Consider the following 25,767-nt stretch of genomic DNA (forward strand, 5'->3'; position numbering starts at 1 on the left):
GAAATTGGGGACCCAAACCCAAAGTGACCAAGTCTTTATGCTCATGGAGGAGGAGGGTGTACACTAGGTGGCCGGTAATAAAGTCACAGGAAAAAAAGTCACAGAAAAAAAGTCAAAATTTTGGCTAGGAAACAAAGTAACAATTAATTTATGGTGGCCGGTAATAAAGGTTAGGTTAGGTTAGGTTAGGTTAGGTTAGGTTAGGTTAGGTTACCATCAGTTCTGCATACTCCTTTACTGAAACTGATTGACATATTAACCTTAAAAAATGTGAGAATTCAATAGTTAACTTTTCTTTTTTTCCTGTGACTTTTTTTCCTGTGACTTTTTTCTGTGACTTTTTTACCTGGATTCGTACACTATACGTGCCACTGCTTGTGGACACTTGTATCAACATGTTGCCTGGCATAACAACACGTGTTGAACAGCTATGTGTCAATAACATGTATTAACCAGATATGTGTCAACAATAAGTGTTGATTAGCATTGTGTCAACAAGCTATTTTGTTTAAGTTTGCTACTTACAGTGGCTAGTTTATTGTGCACCTCATAATCATCCTGCGAGCGGTAGCGCAAATGGATTGAGTAGAGGTCACAAAGGGTGTGTATAACTACCCCCCGTGGTCAGGATATTATGTCATTGAATGTTACAGAGTATATCAAATAAATTATTTGCTTAGTTCTGTACATAAAGGGTGACTTATTCGCAACAGCTTGACTACAGAAGTGTGAGGCAGGATGTCTGGTCGCACACTCTATTATTCACATTTGCTTGAGAGGCATTCAGCACATTGTGTGTTTGGTTCCATAGATGGGAACTCATATAGCTACTAAGTGCACAAAAGAGGATATAACATTAATATGTCGGCGTTCTTGTCATTTGAGATAAATGGTTGTACCATTTCACACACAGTGTGCTTGGACCTGTCCCTAAAAGGTTCTATCTTCACACAGTCGAGGACGTAGTGTTCAAGTGTGTGGCCATATGTCTGGCCACACACATTACATTTAGTCTTGTTCACATCTGCTTAAGGAACATACTGCCAGAGGTACTTATATCCTAACCTGAGTCTAGCGGTTACAACATCTTGTAATCTAGTAATCTTGTTCCTTGCTCCATATGCATGTTTCATTTGATACATCTCATCATGGTAAACAATGGATCGACTAGTGCCTGCTTGCACTTGTCTGTATGCGTCAAATTCATCAATAAGTTCCTTCCTAATTACAGTTTTAAGGGTTCTTTTTGACAGACCCAGATTGTATTCAACAGTGCCTTTGTTAGACGCGAGCTTGGCGAGGGCATCAACTCTGTCATGTTTTATGAGGCCTAAGTGAGAGGGGATCCACAACAGTTTGATCTTGACACCCCGGTCAACAAGGCACGCATATTTGTGTCTGGCTTCAGAGACAAGTGCGTGGCAACTTGAGTTGAGGGTGTCAACAAGTGCTGACCAGCTATGTGTCAACAAGTGTTGACCAGCTTTGTGTCAACAAGTGCTGACCACCTATATGTCAGCAACAAGTGTTCAGCTATGTACTGCACCAACAATAACAGTCATCTGAGCGGGTTGCTCTAGTACTAAAAGTATGGACACGTTAATAGAATAATTCAGCTTGTCATTTGCCATTTTCATTATAGTTCAGGATGGTTTGTCCAAAGAGCAAACACAGATTCTCCCTTCAGTCAGTGTCCATCATTTACTCTTACTGCTGTGAGAAATGTGTTCTGCTGTGTATTTATAATAATAATAATAATAATAATAATAATGGTTGCCCCTCGTGTAACGAGGATGGCCGGCCCAAGGGCCACATAGTATCAAGGAATAGTCCGAGAAGATCGGACAACTCGCCAACTGACCATTGCCCCGGAATACGAGCCGCAAATCGATTAACATCCAGGTTCCCAATTGCTGCTTTAACTGCTGTGGCAGATTTGTTCTGCTGTGGTGTTCACTTGACACAAGGGTCTAAGATATATATTAGTTTATACACTGTATGTCACATGACACAACCCGGCGTCACCACCAACCTTCCTCAATAGCCCCAACATGGAGGCCATGATCTCAGTCATTTATACACACAGCTTTCTTTCTTGGATGTCTGACCCCTTCACGTTTCGTTCGTCCTTCATCCCATCGTTCCTTCTCCTCTCCCACATACCATTCATCTGCGTGTTGTTATACTCCCTGTATGACCTGTAGGTCCTCAGCAGGTGATCAACCCAACCACTAGATGGCCTCTCTGTGCCTGAGAGAGCGACCCTGTAGTGTAAAGGCTGATCTACCCCCAGATGTCTGCAACACCTCACATCTCCCATTATATCTCTATTCACACTAATATTCGTTTCCCCTGACATTTTTGCCTACTTATTTTCGCCACTTAATACTTTATTCACATTCACGAGAAAGGATGAAGTACAGTAGGTAGTGGTACAAGTAGTGGCAGAGCGGATACAGTCTCCCCCTGCTCATCCTCCTGTTCTCCCAGCTGTAAATGGGTACTCGTCATTCTGTACTGCCATTGTAAATATGAGGATAACCCCAACTCAGATTTTGTCATTGTCTTTGTTAATATTACTGTCTGATAAAGAATACTTTGTCAGTTTAATATTTCAATGATACAATAAGCGTAAAATTAATCGTGGCAGTTATATGTAGAAGTTTGTGAAAAATGTGTACTTCTATCTTTGACAAGGTACTCGCGAGGAACAAAGCTGACTGGAGTACCGAGGAAAAAGTTAGCATAAAACTGGAGGAAAAAAGTGAGTATCATAACTAAACAACATCAGAGGCTTCCATTATGTTATGTTGTTTGTCAATATATATGATGATCAACCTTGAATGTCCATCAGAGACTTGAAGGTGATAGTGATGCTTTTTGCTAGTTAAATTAAAGCAGGAAATGCCAATGGTGGTGAGTGTTGATGTAATACTGTTGACATAATTATATTCCACGTGTATAAGAGTTTTAGTCATATGGTGTAATATTGTATTAACCAGTGTAGAAGGGGATAGAATTTCACCTTTTACCAGTAGAAATTGTGATCATCAAGACTCAACTCAAACAAGGTCGTTAACAAGATCATTAGCTCAAGAGAAGGTCATTAACGAGGTAATTAACTCAGAAGGTAATTAAAAAGATCTTTCACTCAAACATATGACCCACCACAGGGTCAGGTACAGTTACTCATGATCCACCACAGGGCTAGGTACAGTAACTCATGATCCACCACAGGGCCAGGTACAGTAACTCATGGTCCACCACAGGGCCAGGTACAGTAACTCATGATCCACCACAGGGCCAGGTACAGTTACTCATGATCCACCACAGGGTCAGGTACAGTAACTCATGGTCCACCACAGGGCCAGGTACAGTAACTCATGATCCACCACAGGACCAGGTACAGTAACTCATGATCCACCACAGGGTCAGGTACAATGCCATGATCCATCTGGGCCAGATACAATAGCCTCATGATCACCACAGGGCCGGGTACAATAATACTCATGATCCACCACTGGGCCAGGTACAATAATACTCTATGATCCACCACAGGGCCAGGTACAATAAATACTCATGATCAACCACAGGACCAGTACAGTAACTCATGATCCACCACAGGGCCAGTACAGTAACTCATGATCCATCACAGGGCCAGATACAATAATACTCATGATCCACCACAGGGCCAGGTACAATAATACATGATCCCACACAGGGCCAGGTACAGTAACCTTGATGATCCTACAGGGCGGAATGCAATAATACAATAATGATCCACCACAGGGCCAAAATCCACAGGCCAGGTATACTCATGATCCACCACAGGGCCAGGTACAGTAACTTATGATACCACAGAGACCAGGTACAGCAATACTCATGATCCACCACAGACCGTTACAATAATACTCCTTGTGATCCACCAGGGCCAGGTACGATAATACTCATGATCCACCACAGGGCCCAGGTACAATAATACTCATGATCCACCACAGGGCCAGGTACAATAATACTCATGATCCACCACAGGGCCAGGTACAATAATACTCATGATCCACCACAGAGCCAGGTACAATAATACCCATGATCCACCACAGGTCCAGGTACAATAATACTCATGATCCACCACAGGGCCAGGTACAATAATACTCATGATCCACCACAGGGCCAGGTCCACCAGCGAGCATTGTATCAGTACGAGGGTCAAGACAGTTAGAGGTGGACAATATACAGGAGCCTTCTGACCCAGGAGGACAACTGGTCAACTGCAGCCTCTCTGTTACTCCCGGCAACTTCAACTGTGTCTTCCGGTACACAACGCCTCCAGCCAACACCTGTGAGGCAAGTCTCGTTAATTACACTTACAGAACTTACTACTTGTTTGTACTAGTGCTTCACCCACCACCTAATAATTGACAAGTTATTATTGTGGACATTAATGAAAAAGAAATTACATCAATAGAAATAAATTAAGAAGAAAATGTTATTTAACGTAATTTGTATTAGCTGTACTGATTTGTAGACACGATCCAAAGAGTACTGTGAGTAGATAGTTACTACAGCTGTAGTATGTGGGTACTTCTTTAGATAGTCACTACAGCTGTAGTATCCCTTGGGCGAGTCTGCCGCGCCAGTACTGTACACACAAACATTCAAAGTGCTTAAGTACAACCAATAATCATCAATAATGAGACAAACAACAAAATTCTTCTGTTAACTGTAAACATTCTCCTTGCAGTTAGAAGGACTAACGCCTGGTAAACTGTACCAAGCAAAAGCCTTCTGTTGCAACAGCAAGTTCTGTGGGGATACACTGACCCAGGCGTTGGCAACACTGCCACGGAACCCAGAGATCTCGGGTCATTTGCAAGTTTTGAAGAAGACTAATTCTACCATCACCCTGAACCTGCCTCCCCTGGTCACTCACGGTGATGGTAACAGGTGAGTGCCCTCCCCTGGATCACTCATGGTGATGGTAACAGGTGAGTGCCCTCCCCTAGTCACTCGTAGTGTTGGTAACAGGTGAGTGCCCTCCATTTGATGACTTATGTGTCCATTTCAGTTCAGTTGTGGTCACCGTACTACAGAAATGATAAAGAATCCCTAGTAAGAATTCAAAGGAGAATGACAAGACTAATCCCGGGCATTAGGAACAACGAGTACAGAAACAGGTTAAAGCATCTTAATTTCCACTCCCTCGAGAGACGCAGAGTGAGAGGCGATATGATCGAGGTGTATAAATGGAAGTCAGGGCTAAACAAAGGTGATATAACAAAGGTACTCAAACTATCCAACCAGGAGCAAACTCTTAACAATAGTTTTAAATTTGTCAAATTTTGGATTTAGGCGCAAGATAGGTAAACATTGGTTTGGAAATAGAGTAGTGGATGAGTGGAACAAGTTACCAAACATCATCATTAACTCGAATACGCTGGATAGCTTCAAACATAGGTTGGACGGATATATGAGCGATAGGTGTTGGGTGTATACGGGACTCCCCAGTATGGGCCAAGAAGCCCGCTGCAGTTTCCTCCATTCTTATGTTCTTATGTTCTAATGACTGTCATGTGTCCAGTGAGTCATGTATCCCATACAAACTACACAGATAGCTGGGTTATGTGTCATTGGGTTCGTCCTTTAACACGAATATATCTGTGATTCATAAATTATTTCTATTAAGAGTAAAGATGAGTAAAATGGCATTCATATGTAGGCGAGGCAGGTGTTAGGTGAGGCAGGTGTTAGGTGAGGCAGGTGTTAGGTGAGGCAGGTGTTGGGTGAGGGTGTAACAAGTCAGATGAGTACACAATAAGTGACTCCTGGCACCGAGTCATCATGAGTTTTGATACTAATGAACTTTATGTCCCTCTTGTCTATCCAGTTCATCGGCTGTGGTGGTCATGACAGCTAATCATTCCCGCGACAACGTGGAGGATGAGGTAAAGCAGTTGTTGTCTGGCACAGGTGAAGAAGAGAAACGAATCCACGCAAGAAATACGAGACAGGCTCGGGCTTGTGAGATATCATTATGGGTCGCTGGGCTGGTGGATAAGGTAGAGAAAAAAAATGTTGCAGTTTTATTGTGTGTGTGTGTGTGTGTGTGTGTGTGTGTGTGTGTTGGTAGGATTGATCATTCATGTATTGCTGCAGTTAATCTTGAAGTTAATCATATAACGTAAAGTATACAGTACATGTTAATTGATAAAGTTCATACTTTATTATTTTTGTGGAAACTATTCTTTACTTAGTGTTTAAATGAATATTGAATTTCTGAGCCTCACCTTACATCATTCCTCCCAAACCCAGACGCCCTCACACTAAGGTATCACTAACATATGAAAGAAATTACACTTAGCTGAAAACGCATTGTCAGGAGGAGAATTGAGGCGTTGTTCGTAAGGAAGGCCACTTTCCAAGCAGTATCCTCGTCCTGGATATTTGAACTTATCCAACAGCCCACGTATGTACAGTATATACAAAAGAAACGGGGACGTCCGTTCCTCTCCAAAGTTGGGTAGTGAATCCCTTTCCGCGGTGAATCGGTTGACTGGCTAAACCTTGCCACGCCATCAACTGACTCACTGGTTTCTAATGCACACTACAATGTACGATATTTCTATATTGTTTTATATTTTTATGGAATTACTATATATTCTAGTAATTTATCCATATTTTAAATTTTGGTAAATCCTGTAATATATATCACAAATCAAATACCCCCTTATGCCTTCTGGACCTCCCCAGCTCAACCAAGGTTTACAGGGCTCCGAGCGGGTTCGAAACACGCATGCTAAGGGTGGAAAATGTTCACACTTTTTATATGTTTGGACTGTTATCGTTTATGTAATTATGTGTTTATACAAATGTTTGGAATTGTGTAAGATACGAAAGCGTTCTCTCACTAACTTGTATGTATGTGTTACTGTGTATGCAGGGAACATACAGCACGGTACCTGTCCTTTCATCTACAGTATATTGCCATCCACCCGTCACCCATCCGTTCTCCAATCCCTCAAACTTTGTTAGAATTATACAAAATATTCAATGTAGTTTTGTTGGCGTTCATGTCCGTGATCCATTCTCCCAAGATAAAAAGAAAATATTCACGTGTGATTATGTTTTGTATTTTCTGCAATTATTTTCCTTCAGTTTTATTGTTTGTCCACTGTGTTTAAATCTGATCAGTTTTTGTATCTTTTCTACATTACTTTCCCAATATCCGTTGTGTATATTTACTTAGTGGCGTGTCTGATCATATATTGAACTCTCAGAAAAGTCTTGTACTTGTGATTCATTCATTTACGAGATTTTTAGTCTTTCAAAATACTAACCTTACCAATGTTTTCAAATAAACCATTGGATATGATTTAATATACCTGTTATAAAATTATTTAATAACTGTAATTATTCATGTATAGAAAATTGTGACTCATTTTGCCCTCAGGAAGACTCTCAGTTCGAGATAGGAGATGGTAAGACTCATGGAGGATACTACAACTGTCCATTGAAGTTTCAGGAGTCTTATTATCTAGGCATGATGGCAGTGACGGAACTCTTAGGTGAGTGTTCAGTCTTAAGTATTTTCTGTTATCTTACACCACGTCATCACACATCAACTTATCGTGTATTTCCTCCCCATCTTCTTATTTTAATGTGTTTTAACGCTACCTTCATCCCTCTTATGTATACACTTCCTTCTCCTAACTCGTGTACAGTACTCACATTAACTCTCCCTCAGTTGCGTTCATTTCCAAAGCTTCAAGCATCAAGGACTTTTTCCCCTGTGTGATGTGTAGTGAGTGAAGCAACTGTTATTTGTTTGTGTGAAGACGAGATAAAATGAAAGCTCCCTTCTCATTTGTTAACATTCAGCAGCTAAACTGACCTTTAGTTAATAAGCCGAACATGTTTTTCACGGATAAATAAAAATAAATTCTGTTAACCATGCCATTTATATATAGTTGGATTATCATTTAATATAACATAGCAGCTTTTGGTCCCGTAAACATTTAGTCGGGAGTGAAGTGAGATGTTACCATAGTCTTGATATATATATATATATATATATATATATATATATATATATATATATATATATATATATATATATATATATATATATATATATATATATATATATATATATATATATATATATATATATATATATATATATATATATATATATATATATATATATATATATATACAGTATATATTTATCCTCATTTGACCATTAATGATGCAAGTAAATATTTTCCATTTTAACAATATATCACTATTGTATTTTACAGGTAAGAGGAGTTTTGCATGGACAGTGTTAACAACGAGTGAGAGAGTAGTACCTTTCACTCGTAAAGGCCTATACTGGATACCCATATTGATTGTCCTGCTGCTCATCGTTATCGCTGTAGCTGTTGTTGCTTGCTATATGTTAGTATACCAGGGTCTCAAGTATCACTGTAAATCATATTTTATGTATAAATCACTTCTGTCATTATGAGTTGTAAATAATACTTCTTTTGGCCCCTTCTCCTAAAGGCTACGACACAACTACTACCACACAACCACTAAGATAACACACAACCACTAAGATAACACATAACCACTAATATAACACAAATAGAACAGAAAATAGTATATTTTCTGTGATATTGAAGAGTGGTAGATGCAGTTACCATAAATATAGCAACAGGGTTTTTTTTTATGTACCGTTATAATCTTAATTATCGTTGTGTTTATTTTTTGTTTATGGAAATATTCAATCGTTGGTAAATATCGTATATACTTATTAAGAAGATCAAACCCTTTATTTACAGGTACTGGAGACGTCCTGCAAGGTTGGAATCATTAGGCTTCTTTAGGAAAGGTACGGTATACTGTATTGAACAAATTCATATAAATTTCTGTGTTTATTTTTCTAACAAATAAACAGTGTGACAGATACTTCCTCACAGTGGTAGTCGGGGTAATTTTACCAGTGAGGATCGGTGCCTGTCATGTGCTTTGGAGACATCACCATTGGAGTCTATTGAAAGATAGATTGAATGTGTGAGGAGTGAGAGAAAATGACAAGTAGAGTAGTTAACTTAATAATTTTTTTGGTGTGATCTCTTGCATGTTTGTAGTTACCGAGAGTCTGTTCATCTCCATTATACCTTTTCTTGTAATATACAGCAATATACTGGCACTGTTGAACCTTCTGATATCCGTGATGTGCTGAACAGTACATCACGGGTCACTATGGTCAGCATACATCAAGACATTCGTAGAGCTTTATTGACCATGTATACAATTGAATTAAATTTGAACAATTTGCAAACCGTATTTGAATTGTGATGATATTTCGCTTTCTTACAGGGAACAGCAACAATGGTCTTCACAGCGGAAATGAGACTTCAGCTGACAGTGACAGCACACATCCGACCCCACTGAGTCCTGCCGTCCACTTTTCATCTAAAAAAAACACCTCACTGGAATCTTGCACATTTCAAGTGAATATTCCCTCTGTACTATCTTTATCTAAAAGAATTTTAATGTGTGTGAGTGTGTGTGTGTGTGTGTGTGTGTGTTTAGATATGCACATGTATTATTGGTATACATAGCGTTGATCATTGTAAGAATGATATCAGGGAGGAACAGTAACAAATCACAACATGAATATAAAATGTTGTGCTTGTCACGCTTATTTAAGGGTTACACTGTTTATTATACCTAAGTAGATATATAATTCCTTTGGTCTCGAGGCAGACAACTCTGAAAAAGGTCACTTCACATTAATGATGGACAAGATGTTATAGGATTATAAAAAGTTTAACCACTACATCTTAAGTTTGCTCATGCGATAGAGAAAACATACCCACGTAACTCCACACAAGAGAGAGGTGTTGCATATTACGAACTGAAGGTAAATCTCATTATTTTCCCATTTACAGAGTACTGAAAAATTATCAATAAGTGAACCTACTTATGAGAACCTCGCTACAGAGGAGATCTATGGTAACTTGACGGCCAGAGTCCCACGAGAAAATGTTGAAGCTTACCTGAACATGACCATCAGATCTCGAGATGTTAGTGAGGAGTTCAAGGTTAGTTAAGCTCCCTAGATAGTATTGTCTTTACCTTATGACCAACAGAGAATTTAGGGAATTTTAGTCAGATGCCTCCAACTGTATTATGAGAGCAGAGATTTGACAGATACTGTACAGTTCATATATATAACATGCATAATTAGTTCCTGGTCATTTCCTGTCTTGCGTGAAGTTTCTATTACCCTTGATCCACTTCCTGTTACCCTTGATCCACCTCCTGTTACCCTTGATCCACCTCCTGTTACCCTTGATCCACCTCCTGTTACCCTTGATCCACCTCTTGTTACCCTTGATCCACCTCTTGTTACCCTTGATCCACCTCCTGTTACCCTTGATCCACCTCCTGTTACCCTTGATCCACCTCTTGTTAACCTTGATCCACCTCTTGTTACCCTTGATCCACCTCTTGTTACCCTTGATCCACCTCCTGTTACCCTTGATCCACCTCCTGTTACCCTTGATCCACCTCCTGTTACCCTTGATCCACCTCTTGTTACCCCAGTCCACCTCTTGTTACCCTTGATCCACCTCCTGTTACCCCGATCCACCTCCTGTTACCATTGATCCACCTCCTGTTACCTTGACCCACCTCTTGTTACCAGTCCACCTCCTGTTACCCTTGATCCACCCTTCCTGTTACCCTTGATCCACCTCCTGTTACCCTTGATCCACCTCCTGTTACCCTTGATCCATTCCACCTCCTGTTCCTTGATCCACCCTTGATCCACCTCCTGTACCCACCTCCTGTTACCTCCTGTTGATCCACCTCTTGTTACCCTTGATCCACCTCTTACCCTTGATCCACCTCTTTTACCCTTGATTACCTCTTGTTACCCTTGATCCACCTCTTGTTACCCTTGATCCACCTCTTACCCTTGATCCACCTCTTGTTACCCTTGATCCACCTCTTGTTACCCTTGATCCACCTCCTGTTACCCTTGATCCACCTCTTGTTACCCTTGATCCACCTCTTACCCTTGATCCACCTCTTGTTACCCTTGATCCACCTCTTGTTACCCTTGATCCACCTCCTGTTACCCATATTGTATAAGTATCTTCATGCCCAGTGACTGACTCTTGTACACAGTCACTCGTGTATGATGACTTAAGAGTACGAATGATAATGATACACCGATGTAGTGACCATAATTTGTTCTTATTTTCAGGTTCACGTGATTTTTCTTTTTGTTTTATTTTTTTCGGGATGACGCGATGGAATGATATTTATCCATTTTTAAATTTTTTATTCTAATACGACCATAGAATTTAGGGTACACAGAGATTAAAGAACTCGTGTATAACAGCCCTCAGAAGAGCCACAAACGCCTGCCTGATAAAGTTATTCACAAAGATCAAGACTACCTCAGTAGTCCTTTCCTGAGATACCAAAAGATAAGCCAATACACCTCAGGCAGCATCGTTCACATAGAGGAATAAAGAAAGAGTAAAAACAAAAGGGGGCATTAGTCTACGTATGTCCATATATGCTCTCTTTCAGTCATTTCTTCCACTCCTTGGAACATTCTACATGTGAACCTCCTCCCAATTGTTCCGATGCACAAGTATCTATACTGAATAAAAAACATCCCTCAGTCTCGATTGTCTTCCACAGTAATCCTAAAGGGGGTTAACAACTCTCTTAGTCGCCCTCTGAAAGGGTGGACGTGTAAGTGCAGCCACAGTCGCTCAGGCATTGAAGACAGCAAATGTGACGTTTTCAAAGTGAGCAACAAATCCCTGCAAACTCACAAGCTGCCATCTTCACCTATGACATGGGAAAGGTCTTTAATGCCCTTTTTACTTTATCCCTTTAACACTGTTGAATATATTGGACATAAATGGGGTGTTGGTGGTACAGCGTTAAACTCGCGTGTTCCTCACTACTGTCTTGATCTCAATTGCCACCCCGGAACATGTGTGAGGAAGGTGTTATCCAATGTGATCCTCTGAAACATCGCAGGTTCTCTCTGGGTACTCCGGGTTTCTCCTTTACCAGAAACTGAACAATGAAGGACAAATTCATGAGATGAAACAATGGGTGGATTAAATAAGCCACCAGCTTCCTTTCCACACCAAAGCAGTAAACTGTGCAGCTCTTATTACATGCTGTTGGCAAGCACTTGTACTGGGCAAGTTAGTCAAGTCTGGACTTAACAAGTACGCCAGAATAAAAGAATACAGAAACATTTATACTAAGTGGCATCACCAAGAGAACTCCAGTAAGGGTTCAGGAAAGGCAGGTCCTGCATCACCAAGGTATTGATAACGATCGTTAGCTGGACACATGGCAAATGGTGGGTCGTTTGTTTTCAATTTGCAAAAGTTTTTGGTACTATTCCAGAGGGATGCTTCATTAGAAAGCTAAATGACTAGAAACAGAGGACCACCCCTTCAGTTAATTAAATTGTGGTGTCTAAAGATAGTAAGCTTGGGTTCATATACTGTAGCTGAGGCTGTTGACCTCCCACACAGAACTCTCCATCACACAGCTGAACAAGGCTTCAACTTCAGGTCCAGTACGTTTGTGTACAACACTTTGACTACTACATCAATGTGTGGTCACCCCCCTGGAGTACTACATCAAGGTGTGGTCACCCCTCTGGAGGGGCATGTACTCAGCCCAACAAGCCAAGACCTTAGTTAAATTGTACAAAATAACTCTTCTTCACACACTGAGAATTGGATCCTGGGAATAATTTACTGTCCATTGTTGTTAATTAAAAACTATAGATAAACTTTTAAGAAATGTTACAATGCAAATATAGGCACTAATACAAAGGCTGGCAAATAATATTTGTATGATTCATTGATTGGTTAACGTATGTACTGTATAGCCACCAGTGTATTTAAGACTACACACACAGAATACGTTAAGGGAAATAATGTTTACTGTGCGTGTTAATTTAACCTTTTCTTGTTTTCTCCATTTGTTACTTGAAGCTAATACAATGTTAAATACAGTATACAATGTGATTTTTTTGTGCTGCAATAATTGGATTTACATGTTGCTTTCCTGACAGAGTGTTTCATATAACTACAACAAAACCACAGAAGCAGGACAACTCTTGCCCAATAAGCATAAGAATCGCTACAAGAACAACCTGCCAAGTTAGTATTACAATATATGTCGTCCATAATACTGCAGTGAATGTAGATTTTGCAATTTCTTTTTCTTCCTCTTTGTCATTCAGTCAACTTTTTTGTCAAAATCCAGTATATCAGTTACTTTATATCAGCATTTATCTATTCACCTGTTTAACTATATCTATCATCTCATTTGTCATAATATCTATTATTCCAGTTTATTCAATTTCTATATTTCTATAAACTGACTCTCTCAATTTAACTGTCAGTTTATCTTTGCTTTATCATTTTCACCACTGATCAGTCGGCCTGTTAACAACTTGGGCAGTCACTCGCGTCTCTTGTTATGCACTGTTGGCAAGTACTGAGCATTTAATGGCTCCAGAATGTAACTGAACCTGTGCCAGTGTTGGTCTAGTCTGATCTTAAAATGGGTGTGACAACTTTTTCTGGTAGATTATTCTTTTAGTTCACCAACTCTCACTCCAAAACAATTTGCCCCGACAATTTTCTGATTTTGTTGTTTCTTCAACCTTAAACTGTGTCCCCTAGTAAAGCGGACTTCTGCTAGTTCCAGGTATGAACGCTCGACTGGGTAATGTCCTCTGAGGTGCTTATAGACTGCTATTAAGTCACATCTTGCCCGTCTATTGTATAAGTTAGGCATCTGCAAGTGTTGAAATCTCTCTGGGTGCCAAAGGTGCTAGAGTGTAAGTGCCAATCTGGTGGCCCTCTGGAAATTTTATATCTGACTGACTCTAGAATATCTCAGGGATCAAACGGGCTGATAGTTCAATTTTCCAAATGGGAAAGCATCCCTCTTTTGAAGAGAGCTATGAGAGACAGGCCATCTAAGTTTATGAACGCCCTTCTTATAGGACCTACGAGCTTAGTTGCTTTATTTACTTTCTTCTCCCGCTGGTCCGATAATTTCAGCTCTTTGTCACCATGAACACCCAGGTCCTTTTCACATTTGGCCTCAGTTAATGTTTCCTCGTCCTGTTTGGTCACGAAATAAACATCCTTATAAATGATACGATTCAGGTGCATTGTTTTGCATTTTGTAACATTGGATCTTAATATCCATTATCCATTCCTTTGACCACTCCTGAAGCTTACAGAGATCTTCCTGTAGTGCTTCTCAGTCTGTTTAGTTCTTCATTTCCCTGAATAAATTAGCATCGTCTGCAAACAATTATATGGACGAATGTATAACATAAGGCAAATATAATTTATGAAACAATCAAGCAACAGCAGTCCCAGAACACAGCCCTGAGGTAGCCGACATGCCACGGGTATAATTGACGATTTCGTACCAATAATCACCACACACTGCTGGCGGTTCAGCCTTTCATGAGGTAAGCTATCGAAAGACTTGTCACCACGCTCCAGGAGTGACCAGGCATAAAAACATGTTGGCATTCCTTTACAAGTTTGTTTCATAGTAAATGTTTCATCACAACATCTCGTATAATGCAGAAGAGGATTTAATAACTTTGCAGATTCACTGAACTGATCAGTGTTTCTGTTAACGTGTATCATAATACGTTCCTACTGGGCTGCTGGCCCATGTCATTGTACAGTTGTACTGTACATATTACTTTTTCACACTTTTGCAAGACCTCTCCCACTATATTGCAGGATGGATGAAACAGAGAGCAAATACGGCTTTCGTCATTGTTGTCTCCCAATCATTCTTACTGCAGTAAATCAATGAAAGCTGTGCTCTTCAACTACAGTGACCCCTCGTTTAACGAATGCCTCGGTTAACGAAATTTCGGTTAACGAACTGCCTTCCATAAGGATCTTCAATTCGGTTAACAAATTTCTTACGAACCGACCTCAACATGTTTTCGCTTCCACTGACTGGGCAACCAGCTTTAGTATCAGTCCGCCAATACATTAATCGGTTCTAGGGCTTAAATTCCTTACTATTTTAGTAAATATCAAGAAGTTTATACTATTCAATAATTTTAAAAGTTTAATATTAAATTTTTTAGTCATTTTAACAATTATTGAACATAATTGAAGGTAAAGTGACTAGTTTAATGCGCGGCATCCAGCCTCTTAACACAGCAAACAGGCGTTAATCTCTCTCTGTTTTCACTGGAGGTAACATCTTGCTTGAGACTCTCTTCAACTAAATGCTTTTTTTCTGTTTCCAAGCAAATTATTGGTCATTTTGAATTATATTTTACATATTGACAATATATAATGCAATGCAGTGTTGATTTAAAAAAATAATCTTGAATTACACCAAGAGAGCTAAAATTTTATGGGTGAAATGGCGCCATGGGGTGACTTCTCTTCCACCCCAATGCCTTCTCTTCTTCCTTCTCCTCCACCCCCATTCTAAATCCCATCATCATCATCATCATCCAGGAGCCTTCTACATACACACCTCAAAGTAAGTGAACTTTTCTACCATTTTTGCTGAATTTAGGAAATTTTTGGTGAGCTGGAACCAATTACCCAAAAACCCATTGAAACAATGGTTTCGGTTAACGAACTTTTCGGTTAACGAACGACCTTCTGGAACGGATTGAATTCGTTAACCGAGGGGTCACTGTAATTGCAAACTTCACTGCTTTCTGGATGTCCATCCAGTCACTTCTGGTGTGTTTACTGCCCCATTCTTCTATAAAAACAATAATAATAATAATAATAATTATAATAATAGTACGTAGTAATAATAATAATTATAATAATAATAATAATAATAATAATAATAATAATAATAATAATAATAATAATAATAATAGTCATAATTATTCAGTAAAGTTATCACGTTATCATACAGGTTTACAGTAGGATTAGCATGTTTATAAGCTATGCAGTTATACAGTGCAGCATGAATATAGACACTGCAGGTTTACGGTGCATATAGGTCGTGGGAGTATACTGTTACCTGTGTGCCGAGACAGTGTTGATACACAATGATGGTAAACAGTAAAGCAACTTGACTAAGCACAGCTGTCAGTTGCTTATTTTACAGGAGGTTCCTTTGCTTGGCTTACGCTTAATCTCTAATAGTATGCCTACAGGAGTGTTAGTGAAAGTTTATTAATAGAATTCAACAAGTCTTCCCTTTCCTATTGCTGTATCTTTGTTAATCGATACATACCCAGCCTATATATAGAGTAGAAAATGAAGTATATAAATACAGGTAACTTTACATTGAGAAGTACTGTACTGTATACAGTACTGTATCACACCAAGATTTCAAATATTTTGTACAATACAGTATTTGTTTCTTATAGCCAGACAGTTGTGTGGCATAGAAACTTTTTTGTAATCATATTTAGACAATACTGTACTCTACAGGTTTAAGATTAATAATGAACCAATAATATTAGATACAGTGCCGTATATTCATACTGTAACAGTAATAAAATATTTGAGTTCCGCGGGTCAGTAGTGCCTTCAACATCTGACTCACGGCATTTCTGATACATTGTGTGGTTATACGGCTGGTGTAAGCAGCTGGCCAAAGCCACATAGTGCCTTCCTTCTTACCTAGGAGTATCACTCCATACTGTATACAGTTGGTCCTCACATTACGCGGTTAATGTAACCCGGAGGGTCCCGCGGAAAGTGAGGAACGTGTAAAGTGAACAACATAACATATGGGATTAATTGAAATGGAGTCCAGGCCGATCCCCAAACTCCACTTTTTGACGACACACAACTATGTTGTAGTAAAAATATTATCTTAACTTTATGATGGCATGCACACACAATTAATAATTAAGAGAAATATCAATAATATTAGGTTTTTTAACACTTACATTAGTAGAAAAGATGGCTGGGCACACGGGGATGGGCGGTTGGTTCCGAGGCAGAGGGCAGATTATTGGCCCTCACCTGTATCACTTGTATCAATTGTATCACTATCCACCACAGAGGCTTGCAGGGCCTCTTTGTCAAACCCCCCAAAGTTCATATAAGTCCATATCCTCACTATAATTATCACTATCACTGACTTGGGCCGGCTGTAGTGGGTGGCGGGTGAAGAACTGGTAATGTTTTGATGACTGGGCGACCTTGTGCGCACCATTTTTGCGTCTCTTACACAACATGGCGGATGGCGGGAGGTTTGGATCCAAAAATGGCGCGGCTTGCCAGCCGCTCTCCGCGTAATGGGGTTCACGACCGCGGAATGTGAAAATGTTAGGTTCTGGCAAGGCACCGCGTTAACGGTGAAACGCGGAATGCGGGACCGCTTAATGTGAGGACCAACTGTATTGTAGGAACAACATTATGGGTGTTCGCATTTTCTAACTTGTAGTAATACAGTAGTACTGTAAATAACTTTCGTAACTTGTAATCTTTACAGATGATGACACTAGAGTCATTCTCTCCACGATCAATGATGACCCTTACTCTGACTACATCAACGCTAACCATGTTCCTGTAAGTCCATTATAACTATTTCTGAAAGTAGCTGTCACATACAAGTAAACTCCCCATTGTATCACACTAATGTGTCCAATGTTTGCATTACTAATCAATCCATCTTAACCCTGGGGGAAAATAGGGTTGTGCTCTAAGTCCAAGAAGTCAGTGGGTATATTAGCTAAAATTTCCATGGATTCAATACCTGAGGTGTCCGCTAGGAGCATAAGCCTCATGGAAATTAATTTTTTGGGGTTAATTTTAGTAATAAATGAAAAACTATAAAAGTATACTGTACATTAAGATACCATTTAATGTATTCAACAACATAAAAGCTTCACATTTGCATTGTCTTTGAAATACATTATTTTTTAAGATTCAAAAGTTCATTTATCACAAGTACTCTCTCAACAAACACTTCTCCAACACCTGGGCACGATGGATGTGAGAATGGACAGATTTTTTTTATTAGAATGGACAGAATAGGGCTTGTCTTCTCGGAATGGTTTCAGATTCTTTGTTCATTTTTCAGATTGCATCGTGCTAATAGCGTTCGAGAAGTTTTTGGCGAGTGTACGTCATTATAACATGATGCTGTATATAATCAACATCACCTATAATATTGACAGGGGTATGGCAGGATGCAATACATCGCCTCACAAGGACCCAAAGATGCTAACGTATCCACTATTGCTGACTTCTGGAGGATGATAATGGAACAGAAAATTACAGCTATAATTATGGTTGCCAACTTCATTGAGGGAGGCAGGGTAAGGTGCTCATTTGAAGGGCAAAGTGTGGTGCTGTATTTTACTGTACTTGTTTATATAAATACAAAAAGCTGATAACTATGAATAGGTTGAATCTTTGTTTACTGCGATAATCCCCAACAACTCTGCAGGCCAAGGTTCAAATATTATAATGATAATTACAACAGAATGGGGGAGTTAAATGAAGAAATCGATTGGCCCGACTTGATAAGACATACATTGTGAATACAACCTTGAATATCGTAGATGGTAAAGTAAAGAACTTTATGGGAAAATACATACCCAAGACCAAACCTGTTAGTTCCAGGAAAACTAGGAGATCGTTGTACTGTTATGAACCAAGTGACACTTGAGAAAATTAAAAACACAAAAAAATCTCTTGAGCTTCAAGAGATGATTCACTACCTACTAATGATGAGTGTGACAGAAAGATGTGTCCTAGATATAGAAACCAAGCTAAATCACAGTGAAGAAGGGTGGAGAGAGAGTTCCGGAGATGGATTGTAATCAAGGCTCAGTCAAATTCAGAGGCTTCCTATTGTTTCCCTAAATCAAAATGTCTTGTTTCTTAGTTTGTTTTTACATCTCAAAGATAATGAGCAACATATGGACCTAGAAGGACTATACACTAAAATGAAATGAACCACTCCTTTTGGAAAAGTGAAATTACTATTTAAATTTGCTTCAGTTTGAGGTTCTTACCTTAACTAACTCACAATACCCCAATAATTTTTAGAGCTCACCAATATGTAGTGGTAGAAATTTTAAAAAAGCAGAATTCTAATATATGCGCATTTTGACGAGTCCTCCTTTAACTAATTTGTACACTTTTCTAGAACAAGGTTGGGGAGTACTTCAAACCAGGAGTTACTCTTGAATTTGATGGCTACTATGTCTCAGTCATCCACAGGGAACAGCTGCCACTCTTCACTGTCTCCACTCTGCAGGTGAGTCAGTGTACAGTATTTGTCCCCATCACAATGAATTATGTAATGTTTGCCTCCCATTTTTGTATTTTTTTCTTTACTACTGTGCTAGATTACTAGTCTCTAGATTATTAATGCATCGTTATAGTTGTATTTCATGTGCTTTGGTAGCCTATACCTGGTCACCAATACGCTTTTAATCATTATTTCATGAGTTTTTTACATATGTTTAATAGATAAATTTCATACACAGAAAAATACCATCAGAGAGTTTTTAATGGCATGTGTATAATTTTATCAATATCTAGAGCAGAGAACTATCTTGATAAACCATGAGTATACCTGTACACTAAACTCAGCTTCGAGTGTTTTAAAAATTTCTTCTGTATTAATTTTTCTTGATTCAACGTGAGGGATAAGAAAACTGGGCTGCCATTGTATCTTGAATTTATAATTTATTATTATTATTATTATTATTATTATTACTTTATTTTACTTTATCCTCTTCACCACTGATTGACCTGTTAGCCACTCGGGTAGTAGTTCACATCTCTGTTGCCATTCAGGTGGCTCGACTATTCAGGTCTGTTCATAAGCTGTGTGTGGAGGCAGGCATCAATCTGATAGCTTTAAGGGGGGGGGGGAGGGGGGGGGTTCTCACTCAAGTGGCAGTCTTTAACATATATCAGAGACCAAGGAAAGGGGCAGTACTCAAAGCAACAGACCATTACACTTTTGAAAAGACTTCTTAGAATGAATCATCAAAATACTTTGTTGTGAGTGTTTGTAATAATCCCATTGGGTAAGTAACAACACTTAATATTTGACAATAATCCAAGAGGTCTAGTTTGTTTCTTTACTTCTAATTTATTTCGTTTGCTACTGAGTAACCAGTTAGTCTTTGTTACACACTGTGTAGTGGGCTCCAGTGTTGGTCAAGTCTGGTCTTAAATAAGTTCACTCGGTGCCGTGGCCGTCACAACATTCTCTGGCAGATTATTCCTAAAGTTTACAACTCTCACTTTGAAAAAGATTAACTCTGACAATTTTCTGAACTTGTGGTTTATTCAACCTGAGGCTATGACCTCTAGTGGGTGGCCGAACATTTGGGGTTTCTAGATATGAAACTGAGTAGGGTATGTCCTTTGAGGAACCAGGTACTGTACAGTACTTATAAATTCATATTCAATCACTTTTTGTGCCTTTCAAACGAGTGTTTTGTTGTTGTTGTTGCACGATAGTTGCACATAGTACCAAAACAACATTAAACGGAATGACGTTATACGAGTACAGTACTTAATATATATATATATATATATATATATATATATATATATATATATATATATATATATATATATATATATATATATATATATATATATATATATATATATATATATATATATATATATATAGTGGGGTATGCTATAACGAATCTAATTGGTTCTAGAACCTTGTTCGTTATAGCATTCGTTCGTTATAGGATTAATCCGTTCCAGGCCCCCAAATACAACCACTTAACACTGAAAAATATAATATAAAATTGTAAAAATTGTAAAAAAGTGCATAAATATGCATCTAAACCCCTGAAATAAAGAATATCATTAATACTTGTAATAAAAAAAACAATAAATTAGTAAAAAAAAAAAAAAAAATTTTTAAATAATGTTCGTTGTAGGAGTTTCGTTCGTTATAGCATTCTCAATTTTATAGGTAAAACCGTTCGTTATAGGAATATTCGTAGTAGGATCCGTTCGTTATAGCATACCCCACTGTGTGTATATATATATATATATATATATATATATATATATATATATATATATATATATATATATATATATATATATATATATATATATATATATATATATATATATATATATATATATATATATATATATAATTGTTTACTTTTCTGACAGAAGGATCAGATAGAAAATCTGATATAAACACATTGGACAGGAGATTAACTAAGACGAATTAATATACCGATACTGTATAATATATAATTTTGCCTAAATCCAGTAGGCCTATGATTAATATTAAATTAATTAAAATTATGATCATCAACGATACATAAAACTCAGTACTGTACTGTAGCAGGTATTTATTTTGTAAAAACTAATTTACTTGTCTTTCGTCATCATGCTTATACAAACTTTCTTCTTAAGGTTAAAAAGGATGATTATTCTCTTGATGTGAAGCACTACCATTACGTCAGCTGGCCAGACCATGGCATCCCAGATGAAGCTCATTCAATGGCTCATATGATCAAACACTTCAGAAGTAATGTCTCTCAAGGTATGTTTCACTACACAATACACTACTTGTTACTAGTTGATTTCTATAAATGTTTTCTTTTATTTTACCTTCTTCACCACTTGTCAGCTTTCTAACTACTGTAGTTAAGTTGTCGGTCAGTTCCCTGTTACACAGTGCTGGGCATGTAAGGGACTTTGAATATACAGTATGTAAACATGTTCCATTGTTGGGTAAGGCCTGGACTTGAGAGAGCTCACACTCAGAGTTTTCACAACATTCTCTAGCAGGTTACTTCAAGAGCTCACGACTGTTAATCTAGAGCAGTTAGCTCACACAGTTTTTGGTGCAGTACTGCTGGTTTCTTTAACTAGAGGTTGTGACTTTCAGTAAGGTAGCCATCCACAGTAATAATAATAATAATAATGGAAGTCCCTCAAAATTGAGGATGGCAGGCCCTAGGGCCACCTAGGTGTGAATTTGTTTAAGGTGTAGAAGCTGTCGCCAACACAACAACCACATCCTGAGTTAATGAGCTGCATGACCCAGTATCAAGGAATAGTCTGAGAAGACCAGACAACTCGCCAACTGCACTGGCTAACCATTACCCAGGAATGTGATCCGCAAATCGATTAACATCCAGGTTCCCAATTACTGCTGGGTAGACAGAGGCAAATGGCATAAAGAAACTTGCCCAAAGTTTCACCCTGCCTGGGGATCGAAGATGGGTCCGCTCGCTTGCAAGGCGAGAATGCTGACCATTACACCACAGGTCGCCACAGTACACTTACACTTTTGTATTAAATCATCCTTTACTCTTCAGAAGCATAAACTAGGGGTCTTGGAACAATCTGCCAGTGTTGTGACAGAACCGAGTGTGAGCTCTTTCAATACCAGACTTAACAAGCACTGGAGCAGGTTCAGATACACTCAGGAGCCAGTGCATGCCCAGTACTTGCTAACAGTGCATAACAGAGACGTGACCGACCGCCCAAGTGGCTAACGAGCCAATCAGTAGGTGAAGAGGATAAAAGTATAAAATATAAACAAACAATCGAGTCTCTTGGTAAGTGAGGTGTCTGAGTGCTGTATCAGTGGTAGCCTTTGACCATTTGTTGTCTATTGGCTTTCTTTACCATATCTTGGAGGCCAAGTAAAATTACAAAATTACTTGTGAAAAGTTCTATCAAACACATACCTGTACTCCTGTAACTGGTTATGTATGCAACATCTGTGTATTAATCCACTTAGTTTCTTATCAGGTTTTCCTTCTTACCATAAACAGAAAATATTTGAAAATACAGTACAGTACAGTACTATCAAAATTTCTAGGTAATTAATAATTATCTCAGTCTACCACACGTATAAGTATCTAAGTGTTATTTAATTTACATATACAGTACATTATGATGTGCAATTGCTTTACCTTAAGTTCTCCTCTCCCACAGTAGGTGGCACAGTTGTTCACTGCTCTGCTGGAATTGGGCGAACAGGTACAACTCTACAGGTGCTTCATATGTGTGAAATGCTTACATTGGAAGGAAGTTTCAACCCTATTGAAGTACTGAGAAATCTTAGGAACTCTCGAGCTCGGCTGGTTGAGAACGAGGCACAGTACAACCTCAGCCTTGAAATTTTTGAAGAGGTTCTCTTTGGTGATAAAACCAAAGTTACTCCAAGTGATTTAGTCAACTCTTTAGACAGTTGCCTAGAAGAGAGTGTGGCTCAGTTCAGGAAGATTAAAAATTTGCCATCCCCAGTTACGTACAAAACCTCAAATCCCAGCTTCCGATCTATGGTTCGTAACAAGTCAGTACTGCCCGCAGACTCACGCCGTATCTACTTACATATGATAAATGGACAGCCAGAAACCCAGTATATCAATGCCGTGTGGATCCCGGGTCTTAATCAACAAAGGGCAGTTATAGTCACTGAACATCCCTTACCTGCAACACTGCCCAAATTCTGGAGGCTGGTGGCTGAAGAGAAATGCCCCTTTGTCATTCTCATCAATCAGTTTGATAAACATAGCAAGGTAAATATTGACAATATTCATATCAAAACTAAATTAAGTTAATGAATGCTTGTAATATTTAAATAAAACTCAATTTCTTGCTTAAAATCAAATATTATTCAACTTACACAGGTAGCCTAATGAAACATACTAATGAGTAATTAATGATCTGTAGGAGGAATTCCCTGATGTAATGCCTGCTGAAGGGGAGAAGCAGACCTTTGGTAAACTCACTGTTCATGTACAAGAAGCTCAGCCTTATGGAAACAATCTTATACAATACATTGTAAACATCACTGAGTCAGAGGTACAGTGTTCTGAAAACTTTAATTTAGTTTAACTTCTGACGTGTATTAACATTTTTAAGTCAGACACAATTTTGGATTATTTTTGTTTTGGTTTGTTTTTTCATTTGATTCATCAAACTCAAGGAACAACCAACAAAAAATAGATGAAGATTATATTTTAAATGATATGAGGAATATTTGTGTGAAACTTAATGCAATACTAAACCTCATTTATTTTTCTATTGGAAAAGGTCTGTAAAATGTGAAATAAAGGAGTTCTAAGTTATAAATCAGTGGACAGAGTATTGTAGAGCTTACAGATGAGAGTAGTTTAATATGAGCATCTCATATTAAACTTACATGATTCCAAATTGCAAGGTAGGAAAATTAAGTCTTCAGAATTTTCAAAAGTCCCAAGAATATCTCAAATATAAAACAACTTAAACTATGCAAGTATCCAACAATCAAACTTAAAGGAGATATGTATATTTTATCTTCAGTTAAAAACTACTGTATTTTTCTCTGATAGTTATGTAAACAACTTAAGAAAGTGTTAGAGTTTAGCCATTATATGAAGACCACAAAGGATCCTGTAAATTGGACATACGGTAACTAACATATAAAAAGATTCATATACAGTATCCCTTTATTGCAGACCATAAAACTAAGGGTAAAGGTGTATCAAGTGCTCTCCTGGATGTTTGGTCAAGATGAGCCTCCCACACCTAATATCTTAGTCATTTTAGCAGAGTTGTTGCTAGAAAGTCGTGGTGGTCACTCAGGTTCTCCTCTTCTGTGCTGTGGGTAAGTTTTCTGGGCAAAGTAATTCCCTAGTCATGTGAACAGTGAGTTCATATGAAGTTCTATACTGTAAATTGCCTCAATGATTTAGGACTCACTACACTACAGACACCAACACAGGCAGGTTATACATTATGGTCACTAGAGCGCTCAACAGCCGTTTGATGGGGCTAGAGCTCTCCTTCTGTTAGGGTTACTGTTTAAGACTCTCCAGTGGGTCAAGGTTTTGTACAGCAGGCATTTTACTGTCATTATACAATAGTGCCAGCCCATTTAATCTGTTGACCTTGACCATGTCTTTAGTCGTCGCAAAGAACTAAATGACCTCTAACAGGAGCAAGATCCTAACAGCAATGTGAGCAGTAACTGCAATACAGAAGATATGTTTGTAAAAATTCTTCATTGCAAACATTTACAACAACTGCAAGAGTTTGTTGTTTATTTTTCCACCTCAACACTTCTTGCTGAAGCTCTGATGCAAATGGCAACTCACCCCTAAACTGTACACAGATCTCCTGTTGAATTGCATCTGTCGGGTCACCCAAGTGCTTTGGAGTGAGGTACAGTATGCTTCAAGCATAAGATCTTCAAGTTTTGATGGAAATCTGCTGCTCATGTGAGCAATTACATGGTCCAGAAAGGGATAAAAGAAGATTATCTTGAAGTATGCCTCTGTGTCAATAGAAGGAACGTTGGCTCTGTGAACTTGACGTCCAGCAGACTGAAGCTTACTGGGCTGTACATCTGTGCTGCTAGCATACCAGTACCCAACAGCTTTCTAGTAAAGCTGTGTATGCTGGACTCCACAATGAAAGCCTTTTAATAGTTATCAAATTCTGTGCATCCTCATGAAACTTAAGAGGGTCATAGTTAACAGACTGGAACTGTACAGTGAGAGGTCGAATAAATGCCAGCACATACTGGCATATCACTGCTTATGCTTAGTACACATAAGTTCATGGAGCTGATGTATGACTGTGCATCTGAAGAGGACGACTGTCTTGTTGACTTGTCTTTGATTTCATAAAGTGCATTATTATAGATCGACTCAATATGTTCCAAATATGTGCTTATTGAGTCAACCCTGGACAACCATCTAGTGTCTGACAGTGTTTGGCGATAACCACCTAT

The 25,767-nt window shown here is 38.6% G+C and overlaps 1 protein-coding gene across 1 annotated transcript in view; it reads left to right on the top strand.

The window, feature by feature from the left end:
- The window catches only part of LOC121880012 (receptor-type tyrosine-protein phosphatase C-like), a 35,798-nt gene that overhangs the window by 3,411 nt on the left and 6,620 nt on the right, over positions 1 to 25,767 (top strand). Inside the window, exons 4-20 of the mRNA XM_042386959.1 lie at positions 2,698 to 2,764; positions 4,169 to 4,344; positions 4,742 to 4,944; positions 5,885 to 6,056; positions 7,448 to 7,562; positions 8,298 to 8,436; positions 8,823 to 8,872; positions 9,364 to 9,497; positions 9,939 to 10,091; positions 13,115 to 13,202; positions 17,515 to 17,591; positions 18,203 to 18,343; positions 19,180 to 19,290; positions 21,447 to 21,576; positions 22,983 to 23,569; positions 23,724 to 23,855; positions 24,491 to 24,639. Of these exons, the coding sequence (XP_042242893.1) occupies positions 5,904 to 6,056; positions 7,448 to 7,562; positions 8,298 to 8,436; positions 8,823 to 8,872; positions 9,364 to 9,497; positions 9,939 to 10,091; positions 13,115 to 13,202; positions 17,515 to 17,591; positions 18,203 to 18,343; positions 19,180 to 19,290; positions 21,447 to 21,576; positions 22,983 to 23,569; positions 23,724 to 23,855; positions 24,491 to 24,639 (2,159 nt within the window). The 5' untranslated portion in view covers positions 2,698 to 2,764; positions 4,169 to 4,344; positions 4,742 to 4,944; positions 5,885 to 5,903. The remainder of the gene's footprint in view (positions 1 to 2,697; positions 2,765 to 4,168; positions 4,345 to 4,741; positions 4,945 to 5,884; positions 6,057 to 7,447; positions 7,563 to 8,297; positions 8,437 to 8,822; positions 8,873 to 9,363; positions 9,498 to 9,938; positions 10,092 to 13,114; positions 13,203 to 17,514; positions 17,592 to 18,202; positions 18,344 to 19,179; positions 19,291 to 21,446; positions 21,577 to 22,982; positions 23,570 to 23,723; positions 23,856 to 24,490; positions 24,640 to 25,767) is intronic.

Source organism: Homarus americanus, unplaced genomic scaffold (assembly GCF_018991925.1).
Source record: "Homarus americanus isolate GMGI-L3 unplaced genomic scaffold, GMGI_Hamer_2.0 scaffold50564, whole genome shotgun sequence".
Taxonomy (NCBI): Eukaryota; Metazoa; Arthropoda; class Malacostraca; order Decapoda; family Nephropidae; genus Homarus; species Homarus americanus.